This window comes from Hippichthys cyanospilos, chromosome 2 (genome assembly GCF_059441005.1).
Source record: "Hippichthys cyanospilos isolate Australia breed blue-spotted pipefish chromosome 2, RoL_Hcya_1.0, whole genome shotgun sequence".
NCBI classification, from domain to species: Eukaryota; Metazoa; Chordata; class Actinopteri; order Syngnathiformes; family Syngnathidae; genus Hippichthys; species Hippichthys cyanospilos.
This window is the reverse complement of record NC_142370.1, coordinates 13064122-13075481: the sequence shown is the minus strand read 5'-3', so window position 1 is coordinate 13075481 and position 11360 is coordinate 13064122. Positions and strand designations below refer to the sequence as shown.

The 11360-nt window shown below is 43.4% G+C and overlaps 2 protein-coding genes across 3 annotated transcripts; one reads left to right on the top strand and one right to left on the bottom strand.

The window, feature by feature from the left end:
• Positions 1 to 1275: 1275 nt before the first annotated feature.
• LOC148427406 (uncharacterized) lies at positions 1276 to 4866 on the top strand. Of its 2 annotated transcripts, none has more exons than XM_088408448.1 (3): positions 1276 to 1426; positions 2133 to 3227; positions 4375 to 4866. In XM_088408448.1, exons 2-3 carry the CDS (start codon positions 2156 to 2158, stop codon positions 4728 to 4730), a joined length of 1428 nt encoding a protein of 475 aa, XP_088264574.1. In that variant the 5' UTR covers positions 1276 to 1426; positions 2133 to 2155; the 3' UTR covers positions 4731 to 4866. The 2 variants fall into 2 exon arrangements, with proteins under 2 accessions (XP_088264574.1, XP_088264575.1); XM_088408449.1 differs by lacking the exon at positions 1276 to 1426 and adding an exon at positions 1437 to 1827.
• Positions 4867 to 5648: 782 nt separating this feature from the next.
• Positions 5649 to 11211, bottom strand: fbxo3 (F-box protein 3). The gene is made up of 12 exons (XM_088408450.1): positions 11099 to 11211; positions 10514 to 10603; positions 10085 to 10248; positions 8641 to 8755; positions 8363 to 8567; positions 8230 to 8275; positions 8066 to 8150; positions 7816 to 7938; positions 7637 to 7752; positions 7451 to 7558; positions 6360 to 6439; positions 5649 to 6290 (listed from the first exon to the last, which is right to left on the bottom strand). Exons 1-12 carry the CDS (start codon positions 11182 to 11184, stop codon positions 6153 to 6155), a joined length of 1356 nt encoding a protein of 451 aa, XP_088264576.1. The 5' UTR covers positions 11185 to 11211; the 3' UTR covers positions 5649 to 6152.
• Between the last annotated feature and the right edge of the window lie 149 nt (positions 11212 to 11360).

The window sequence follows — 11360 nt, the reverse complement described above, 5'->3', positions numbered from 1 at the left end:
AGTTCTGGAGCATCAGAAGATAAATGGGATCGTCCTCAGAGTGTCGCCTGTGTGTTGCTAATCTACTAATGCGGATTATCCAGGTCTGCAGATGGTCGCTGACCTTAACACATGTTGCTCCATCTTCAGTTCCGGACTCACCCTGGGTCGTTCCTTCCCTGGTTCTCAAACCCTCATGTGAACGCTCTCTCTGACAATGTGCATCATTGTCCGAATAAGGACTTTTGAATGCGTCTCCATGGGGGTATGAGTACATCTGGGGTACATGAAAGCACCTCAGGGAATATGTGAGAGTTTCTGCAAGTATCAGAACATCTCATTTACTACTACAGAAGAGTGTTTTTTTTTTCAAATTAAAAGCAAATTAGTTGGAATATGAAGCAACTAACTGTCATAAGCCTTTATTTTCTTAAGTTTTATACAAGCGCCCACACATTGACCATGTACACACATTGGTATTAATGACAAAAACATTTTGACAGACAAGTCAAAACTAAAACAGATGATGTCACATTATCTTCTGGAGCCACTTCAAATTGTGATTCCAATGTTTAGTAAATAAGACACAGATGAGCTGATTCGGGGCTACTTGGGAGAAAGAAATATTTTCCACATGGGTGAACATCATTTAAAATAAATAAATAAATAAAAGCCTCCAGCCAGATTCCAAGCTGCCGTGTACACATATGTGGAATCAACTCGTGGCTAAAGTGCGAGACAGGTACAGTACAGTACATGTATATGTCTCTGTACTGTATCGGAATACAGTACTCACACACAATATGAATATGTGTAATTTATGACGAGATGTCCACAAACCACTCGCCACAAAGCACTTTTTGGGCCAAGTGTACAAAGTAAGAATGTTGTTCATTCTCTTTTTTCAATAATAAAATCTATACATTTTTTGACTTTTAGTTGAGGAATGATTAAGATTCATCAGTACTATTGCTCATCCTTTCACCAAACCCCTATTTTACCAATTTTACCGCTATTTTTTAATAAATATTACGAATAAAGCAATTACCAGGTATAGACAGTACATAATTCACAAACAAACAAATAAATCGTAGTACCTACTAAGTGCATCTCTCTTAATTCACAGACTTCACGCAGAACTGACTTCTCGCGATAAGAATCGTGACTCGAACGAGCGCTCGGCAATGATTAGAGTTGTGATTGGCCAGAGTGAATATTAAGAAAGGCAACCATTGGTGAAGTTAATGGCAAAAGCGCATGAAACGCGTGGTCTGATTGGGCCTCCAAAGGCAAATTGTGACGTCAGAGCCACTCATCGATATTCGCACTCGTATGCTGTATATTATATGGGAAAATTGAATGTGAATGGAGTTGATTTTAATTCGTCTATGTACTGAACAAGAGATTTAACATCTTGACGGCATCCGCCAGGAACAGCTCGGTCGAGGTGAAGTCTAAGAACGTATCCGCAACACATTTAGCGTGTTTGCTGTTAGCCGCATTGTAGTCGTTTTAAGGAAACTACTGTAAGCCTGCAAATAACTGGCCTGCGTTATTCAGTCTCGTTTTGTTACTTTGTCATTTATAATAATTGAAACGTTGCTTGAGCCTTGAAAGCAAGCTTTGGCGAGAATGCAAACGATGATTATGTTTTCTACGATCTTAATAATGATCAATTATTAGTATATGCCAAAAGCCATGGTTTTGATGACATACTGTTATTAGAATGTAACCAACAATACAAGTCCTTATAACAAAGGTCCATCTTTAATTTGACGCGAATATGTGTACAACTGAATCGAAAAATTATAGAAAGGAGCGGCCAAAGACGATGGATATAAAAAGACGGTAAATACAAACAACTAATCACATGTGGTTGCACAAGTGTGTGGCGGCTTCAGAATCAACCAACAGTTAAATTTGTATTGAACAGTAGTCCGGACAAACACACTTTAAATTGATTCCAAATCTCCTCAAATGATGTTCAGTTGTTCTAGTAAGCTTTTCCTGACATTTTTTCGCAGAAGCCTGAAGGGTGCCTGCTAAAATTGGCAGGTTTCCACCTTGACTAACACCCCATAGTTTCAACGTTTTTTGAAGAGAAAAAAACGTTTATTTTTTTATTATTTGACAATTATTGTAATATTTTTCAGTCGTGGCCATCTCGCACGCAGTCATGTCAGTCATCAAACAGTCTCGAGGGGAAGCGGGCGGCGGCGTGGCCACCCACCTCCAGTGTCCCCTCTGCGGCAATTTTGCCAAAAGTCACAGCCACCAGCTATCCCACATCGCCTCGGCCCATCCCACCTACTTGGACGGCGTGGCGATGGGTCGCCTCGGCAACATTGTGATGTACCAGAGCGGCGCTCGGCTGTTCCACTGCGCCGAGTGTTTCTTCACCAGCCGCGATTTCACCAAACTGTACCAGCACATCATCGCCAAACACTGCATGGATGAGACGGCGGCGGAGGCGGGAGGAGCTGAGGTGGAGGACAGCAGGAGCGAAAAGGGGGACAAGGAGGCAGACGAGGAAACAAAGACGGCAGACGAGGAAGGGATGGAAGTCGACGGGGAAGTGAAGGACATAGAGGTGGACGTAAAGGAAGCAGATGAGTCTTTCAAAGACGCCAACCAGGAGGATGAGGAAACCTCTCAGATAGCTGAGTGCGGCGTGGACGTGAAGGACATAGAGGTGGACGTAAAGGAAGCAGATGAGTCTTTGAAGGACGCCAACGAGGATAAGGAAACCTCTCAGATAGCTGAGAGCGGCGTGGACGTGAAGGACATAGACGTGGACGTAAAGGAAGCAGATGAGTCTTTGAAGGACGCCAACGAGGACGAGGGAACCTCTCAGAGAGCCGACAGCGGCGTGGAAGTGAAGGATGAAGACGCCGCATCTGAGAGGATGATCCCCAACGTGGACGACAGCGTGCTGCTTTTCGACGGCGACATCTACCGCTGCCTGATTTGCAGCTGGTGGAAAAACAAGCAGAAAGCTGTGGCCGTTTCCCACATGGTGCGAAAACACAGCATCCCCAGAGAGTTCGTCGCACAGAGGATCAGGCAAGACAACTCCGTGTCCGCCTCCACGGCCAAACGGCATCTGAGCGGCGGCGCCGATGAAGACGAGGAGGACGGGCTGAGCGGCGACCTTCTCAAGGAGGAACTGGAGGCCACGGCCAAGGTGGTCTGCTTCAGGTCCAATCGCTACGTCTGCGTGATATGTGGCTGGAAGACCAAAATGAAAGGTGAGGCCCCTGAATGCGGATGACTATTGTTCGTTATGTTTTCAATTGGAATTAGGAATTCAACTAAAAGGAAAAAAAATGACTGATCATTTGATGTTTGAGAATTATGTTCAGAGGTGGGTGCCTCGCTGTAACTCCAGAGCCGTATGTGGCGTTTTAATCACTCTGCTTTGACAGTCTGTGACTGGAAAAGAATGAATATTTCATTTGATTTTTAAATGACAGTAACTTGCCGGTATTCTAAATGTAGTTGTAAACATGAATAGATAATATTCATGTCACTCTTGTAACATTAAAACGAAAACGTTTTAGAATTCTGTTTGGAATAACCTTCAAATTACATTTTTTTCCTGTATTCTAAGTAAACATTGTGGATTCCTTGATTAAAGGTAAAAAATGTCATTTAAACCTCTGATTGCCCTGATTGGTCAGTGCTGCAGGAATAAAAAAAAGCCAGATAAACAGACAGGCAGCTATTCATCCTCTGAATAACAACAAAACAAGAACACATGGAAAATAACAATGGCACTCAACAGAATTAAAAAAAATTTAAGTTATATTTTTTTTATATTTATTATATAATTATTTAATTGTAGCCATGGGGAGGTCGGTTTTACAATAGCTCACTATAGTGTATAAAAATGAACTATTAAGAGGAAGTACAATATTTTGTTTTTGTACATAGTGAGAGAAATAGGAAGTTATTTTTACTTTTGTACGTTCCTATTGGCTCAGAGGCGCAAAGCCTCCTGGCACACAAAGACAAACAGCCATTCACAACCATTCATAATTTAGAGTGTCCGATGTACCTCCCATGCGTGTTTTTGAAATGTGGAAGGAAGCCGCTGGCCACGCAGGCACAGGGAGAACATGCAAACTCCACACAGCAAGGCCAGAGCCCGGAACCTCTGAACTGTAAGGCAGACATGCTAAGCAGTATGCCACCGTGCCGCCACGATTCCGATACTAACGCAGCAAATTTGGCTCACTTTGCAAATTGATGAGTGCCAAATCGCAAATATGCATTTTGGAACAAGAAACAATTCATAGTTGTCAATGCTTTAATATTGAATGATTTGAGGGAGATTGGTCATGGTGATGACGTGTTCAAAGACAGCCAGCACTCACCCAGGTGTTTTTGGCCCAGGTTTTGCCATCAGCCACGTGGTGCGTAGACACAACGTGGCGCGCCCGTACGGCTGCAAAGACTGCAAGTGCACTTTCCTCCTGCCCAGCCGACTCCAGCAGCACATCCGAGCGGCCCACCGGCCGGGACGCTACGCATGCCCCTTCTGCTGCTTCAGGTCGCACTTCCTGGCCGGATTCCGCAGGCACTGCAGCCGCTGCACCGCACGCGAGGACGGGGAGGGCGGAGTGGAATTGGCCGTGGGCGACGAGCCGCTGCCGGTCAAGGAGGAGACCAAGGAGACCAGAGCCGGGAGGAAACGAGCGCGGAGGTTGATTGAAGAGGTCGAGGGTGAAGAGCAGTTCATGTTCTTCTAACACCTCAAGTTCTGGACATGCTGGACCCGCCCACCGCCAAAATGCTTGCATTTGAACTTTTTCTTTCACTTTTGAATTCAACTCAATCGCTTTACTGTAAGAAACAGTTGTTGAATAAATAATTGCTTATTTGGAATGGCTTTTAAATTGCTCTGATTGTTTTTTTTTCATTTACTGTAAATTGTATTGTGTTGTGGAATTTTCAGGATTTATAAAAGTGCAAATTCAATTAAAAGTGAGCATGAATTCTTAAAAACTTTTGCATACATTTTTCACAAATTGCACAATGGTTAGCGTAAATTCAATTTTAAAAACAACTAAAGCCTTTTAACTGATTCGTTAAAAGAAGAAATGTGCAATAAAATAAGCTTACAATTTCTCATCGATTTAGTTGACTGTCAACAAAACCTTTGGAAAATTGAATTGGTTAAAAAAGAAAAAAAACAACTTTCACTCAGTATATAACTAGATAGTTCATACTTGAAAACAAAATATCAGATTTAGTGGTAAAGGATAACATTTAAAATTAATAAATGTATCAATCAAATACAATGAAACTGAATTAGTGTAAACAATAAAAAAATAAAAGGTTAAATGAATAGAAATAAAATGTTCAATTGGAATATAACCCTTTTTGCAACAAAAAAATCACATTTTGTTTCGCTATTTCAAAATCTTGCAGCTTGAAAACGGTTAGAGGATAAAGGCGTACTGTAAATGTTGCTTGGTGCGAAATTGCTTCTTAAAGGGTTGATCATAGAATGTAAACTTGACTCCACTCATAGAAATAAAACTTTTTTCGAGGACCTGAATCGAATGCGGCTCGTGCACTAAGTTTACCCCTCCGTTGGACCGTTTCATCCCGAGTTTGCTCCGCCTCCCTTTTGTGTAGAAACGAATGCGTCAAGTCGGCCTGGCTGATGTCAGTATCGCGTTGAAGCGGCGATGAAGATTTATTGAATCGTCACAAACGAAAACCGAAGCCACCGATGGCATGAAAGTGATGTCATTTTACCATAGGAATTTGCAATATCATCACGCTTCTCGCTTAACAAAAGGATGAAGTTTTACACCACATCGGGAAGTGAACGAGTGCAACATTTGTTCTGCGACTTGAAAGTAAAATCTCACCGGTTTTCATCAATAAAAAACTACTATCAAACTAAAGCATTCACAGACCCCTCCCCCCCAAGAAAAGGAAAAGACCGGCATACACCAGCGACGGAGAAATTGTGTTCCGGCTGCTGGCATCCGAAGAGTTCAAACGTGAAGGTTTCCCTCCAGATCTTTACAAAGTCAAACAAGCGCCGCGAAGTTGCGCAGACGAGAACAAGCTGCGACGTCCCGATGGCTTTTCCCATGATCCGCCGCTAATAAAGATAACTGAGCGTCACCCGCCTGGTTTCCACCCCAGCACGAACTTCAGATGTGTCGGGGGCACCACGCTCCCTCCAGGGCGGACATGTCGATCCCCCTCAGGCCGTCGTAGTCGTCCCGGTCGCCGTTGCCGCAGTCGCTCTCGTCGCGGTCGTCGAAAGCTGACGTGTATTCGCCGGACTCCTGACGGGAGCAAAGAGCGCTTTATGAATGTTTCCTTTCTTATGTCCGCGTCACGTAGCGTCTACTCACCGTCCGCAAGGTGGGCTCCCTGAAGGGGGGGCACACCATCTGGAAGCGAGGGATGGCGACGTTGAAGACTTCCTTGTTGTCTGACACAAGAGAGAAAGAAAACGCTCGAGGGAAAAGAACATTCCTAGGCAGGAAGCCCACTGGTCTAAACATAAAATTAAACATGCTCATAAAATACACCGTATGCCTGCTGTACAATGACGATAAAGGAATTCTGTTCTAGTGTAAATACATGTCTTTTGTGGTTCGTTAGCAAAACAAAAAGTCTATTGCGTGTTTCATTACTTTGTTTTATTTGATATGGCAGAAAAGAATACTTTGAAATGTTTATTTTTTAGTTATTAAAACAGGCCCAAAATAAAATCGTTCTTACTTGTATTCATTTTGGACAATTACGCTTTTAATTGAAATAAAAATCCAACATATTCAAAAAATTGCACTGATGTTTGGCATTGTGATTTCTTTTGTTTAAATCTAAAAGATCAGTGGTCCTCAAACCACCGGTCCGTGGATCAACTGGTACCGGGCCCGCACCCGAAATAATGTTTTGGAACTGATTCGTTCCTTTGTGAGTTGTTTGGCTTGATCTTTGTTTTTTAGCGCCGCCTCTGGCCGCTGTTGATATTACATTTTCAAGTGAGAAGGATGACGGTTTTGAGAGCAGTCAGTCGGTGACGCACACGTTGCGTTTTGTCTCAGTGAAATCTGACCCACGACTGTCTGTTAGTTGTACTTTCTTTGTAAGAATATTGGTGTATGATAATATGGCCAAAATTAGTTTAAATTTGTTGATCCAACCACTTGTGACTGTGGATAACATGCTAGCTAATATTAGTTTATCTTCATCCCGTTATACAGTAATGCAGTGTATGCGTTTAGCTGGTTCGCATTTTCGTTTGTGAAATAATAGCTTTTCTGATTCCGTTTTATCATTGACTTCATGTAATTTGCATACATTTGTGTACATTGTGCGAGCTTGAGCATTTCGGTGGTTTATGATCCAACGATCCAATCGAAAAAAATCTGTCGTGCGAGACTTCAAATGTGAAAGTTGTGCATCGGGTTTGCATGCCATCCTTTGATTTAATTACCGAGTCTGTGGAAGGTGTAGTGTCCCTCCATGTACTCGGATGGCGTGGAGAAGGTCGTGCAGCTGGCGTACTCGTGAACTTTTCCCGGCGTCATGACCGGAAACTCTCCTGCTCGCACGCGTAAGCTTAATGACTCACTTTGCCCAATCGGAGTCAAGCCCACGGCGAGATGCGCGAGTAGCATACCGACCACGCCGGGCCCCTGCACCTCCTCCACGTTGCCGTCGGACGTGGTGATTTTCCAGTAGCGGCTGTCCAGCTGGCAGGCCACCTCGGGCGGCGCGCTGCTGGCCATCTCGATTCTGAACGTCGCAACGGGCTCGTCAGCGCCGGCCGGGGCGGCGGCCGAGGCCGACCCATACTACCTGATGCGGTACGTGAAGAAAAAATGCGGCGGGTGGACTGAGGACAGCTCGGGCAGGAAGGAGGTGGAAACGGAGACGGTGATGTCCCCGGTGGTGGTCACGCAGCTCTTATCGTGCACGTACCTGGTTTGAATGATATTTACAAGTCGACAAGGACTTAATAGGGGCAATCATTCAAACTTTTTTTTTCAGCAGCAGCTCATTTGAGAGCTGGGACCCCAAGAACTGCCGCCAGCGCGAGCTCCTGTACCTGAAGATCTGATCTCGGATGATGGGGTACTCTCCCGTGACCACGTTGTTGACGTAGGTGGTGAACCACTCCAAAAAGGAGGAACCTGAACACAGACGTCGTACCTGTTGACTTTTTCACAAAGCACCATGCTAGTAAGCATAGCGCACGCTTGGTAAACCCACCTGTGATGAACATGTCTACGGCAGAGGGATCCTGGGCTGTCTGATCCTGGAAGAGAACAAGGTGACAGTCACTCGGGCGGCAGTGAGCAAACCCCCCCCCCCGACTTCCCCTTCCGGCACGACGGCTACGAACAGGGCAGGGGTAGAAGCTCTCAAACAGGCGGCGCCCTTCGGTGTGCTCCAGGGCCAAGTACTGGCTGAGACCCGTGTGGAAGCAAAAGGTGAGCGGGAGGCATCGTCTCATCCCCTTCCTCTGCTGGAAACCCCCCGCCGCCGTCTCCACGTCAAGCAGCACTTCCGAGCGGTAGTGATTGGACAGCGACATGCTGCCCATCAGCCTGGGGGCGGGCACACAAATGCACCAGGACGCCGACGACACGGACAACGGCGGGCGACCTTGAGTATACTGACCCCGGAATGACCAGCATCTGCCCGTTGTGGATGCGGTACGAGCAACGATAGTCATCAGGAAGGCGGCAGCCGATCTGAGCTTCAACGTTGCTCAGCTCCGCCTCGGTGGCGCCTTCTGGATACCCAAACGCATGATAAGCGAGCATTAGCAAACGAAGCCCTTCAACGCTAAGGTTGGCGATGGCGTTAAGCGTTGGCGACGAACGATGATACGGGGAGCAAAGTTATCTGCGACTTCACGCCGCTGGCCGGGTCAGCCATGGCAAACTGGTCTGATTGAGGGCTGGGCTTATCTTTTGGATCATGCCAAACATCTTTCACAACTAGTTGCAAAATACGCAAGTAGAATGTCAGAAAAGTGAGGGGAATAAAATATATCTGGAGAATATATTTGCTGGAGGAGTTGCATGTGAAGACTGAGAGGCGGAATTAAAAATTGTGGAACAATTTGGAATGATATCAAATGATGTGGAATGACACGGAATTAAATGGGAAGGAACACGAATAGCTTGGAATTAGTTGAATATGTTGAAAGATTGACAGTTTTAATCTCCTCGTATATGTGGGATTGTACAAACAATTTGATTTGGGGCAAGTTTAAAGTTGGAACAGTTTGAAATGTAATTCTAATTTTGAAAAATAATTGTATGAATAAAATAAACGGTTGGAAGTTGGAATGGATAAAATCATCCAAAATAGAAGAAAGTGGAGAAAAATAAATGATATAATTGATGGCCTTTATTTTGAAATTGGCACGGCTTGAATCGGTCAAGGTAAAAATTAGAGAGAAAAAAAAAATCATTTTATGTATATTTTTATTATTTTTAAAATTTGAAAAATATTGGCAGCATGAATAACCTGAACAGTTTAAAGTTACAACAGTTTAAATTAGTCAAAAATGTAGAAATGAGAAATTAAGATGAGAAAAGCAAATAAACCACAAGTCGCGGCTTTTATTTTGAAATTTGGGGGTTCAAAAAATGTAGTAGTAGTTTATTTTCACATTTTGAATAAACTTTTAAGAAGAAAAACTTGCAGTTGGGATGAGCTGAATAAAGTAGAGAAAATTAGAGGAGAAAAGCAAATCCTATTTTATTTTATTTTTTTTACTTTGAAACTGAAAATGTTTTACAGTGTGTTTGAGCTGAAAAGTTTTAAGTGTTTTGAATCAGTCAAAATATGTTGAAATTAGAATTTATAATCTTTTATTATAAAATAACTTATAGTTTAGATTGATCATGATCATGTAACTTATAAAGTGCACAGATGCATCAAAAAATTTCAAAGGACGATGGTGTACATGCTCCCAAAATTCACACAGTTAAACAGGAACTAAATGCAACGTTGGGGGTGTGGACTGAACAAGCATTGCGTAATCTTTATGCTTGATATGGGCAAACACATGCCATGTCTTCAAGCTACAAGAAACTTCTCAAAACCTCACCTTTGAGTGACGCGATCATGCGTGGACATCTCTGCTGCAGGAAAGTGGTCAGCTGTTCCCAGGCTCGCTTCAACACCGCGTAGTACTGAATGTAACGGCCCAGGTCGGCGTAGTACTCCTTAAAAAGGCTGAACCAGGACTGGCTGCTCTGCACCCGCTCGTCACTAACCATGGAAGCAAATTCAGACAAAAAACACGCATGACTATTTGTTCATATTTGCGTATAGTAGTAGATTTGTGCTGAAGCTGTGAAAAAGCTTGTTTGGAAAGCAAATTTTCAAAGCTTGTTTAGCATCAGGTAAATGCTAAACAAGCAAGGAAAAAGTCATTTAAAATAAGATTTTAAGTAGGGGAGTAAAAAAAAAAAAAAAAACCTGAAATTTAATTTTGAGGCAGTAGCATGCAGCCTTAGAAGCAACAGGGACTTACTCTGTGATTAGCCAATGTTTGGAGCACGGCAACCTCCACAACGAATTGTGTTTGGACAACTCATTCAGCCTCCTATTGGTGGAACTGATGCTATGGACCAAGCAGGCACACAAACACATTCAATATAAAGAGAATTATAAGTGAGAAGTGCTGAGAAATGATGACAATGGGTTATTAATCAGACATAAAATGATTTTACATTAGGAAACATTGCCAGTAGATTTAAACAAAAACTGCACTTCGTTTTCTATACTACATTTCCATTAAAAACAAAACATCTGTAGCTAGCTTCAACTAAGTGACCAAAGTAATGAAACTGCGTTCTTATTTCGTCTGACGTTTAATGTATTCATCATTTTGTCACCAGCTCTGTTCCTTGCGATAAAACAAAAATGTTTTATTAAGTAAGTCTTGCAGTTAGTTTTTAATACTTGGCTGGCAAAATGCTGTTGTTGTTGTTGTTGTTATTCTTAGCCGCCGGAGCACGATCTTGCAGCTTTATGTTCCGCTTGCTTCCGGCAACGAGCGTCACGACCGGCTCATCGTTATGGTGGCCGTAAGAGCGATTCGGTATCACATACTTACTGGATTAAGTCTCTAAAATCAAGGAAGGATAATATGTGCAGCAGCGGGTCCGAAGGGAGCAACTCCATCCGAAACTCGGTCGCCATTGTGGACGAGCTTTTTCTTCTTCTGCTCCTCCGTCAGAGTCAAGTGTTAGCAAATAAAATTTAAGGTACGCTGTCGCCCCTATCTGGACAATAGTAACATGTACAAAAACAAACAAGGCGGTGACGATGAGAGTCTGGAGCTTATGATAGCAGATGGTGAAAGCAAGGTTCACAAC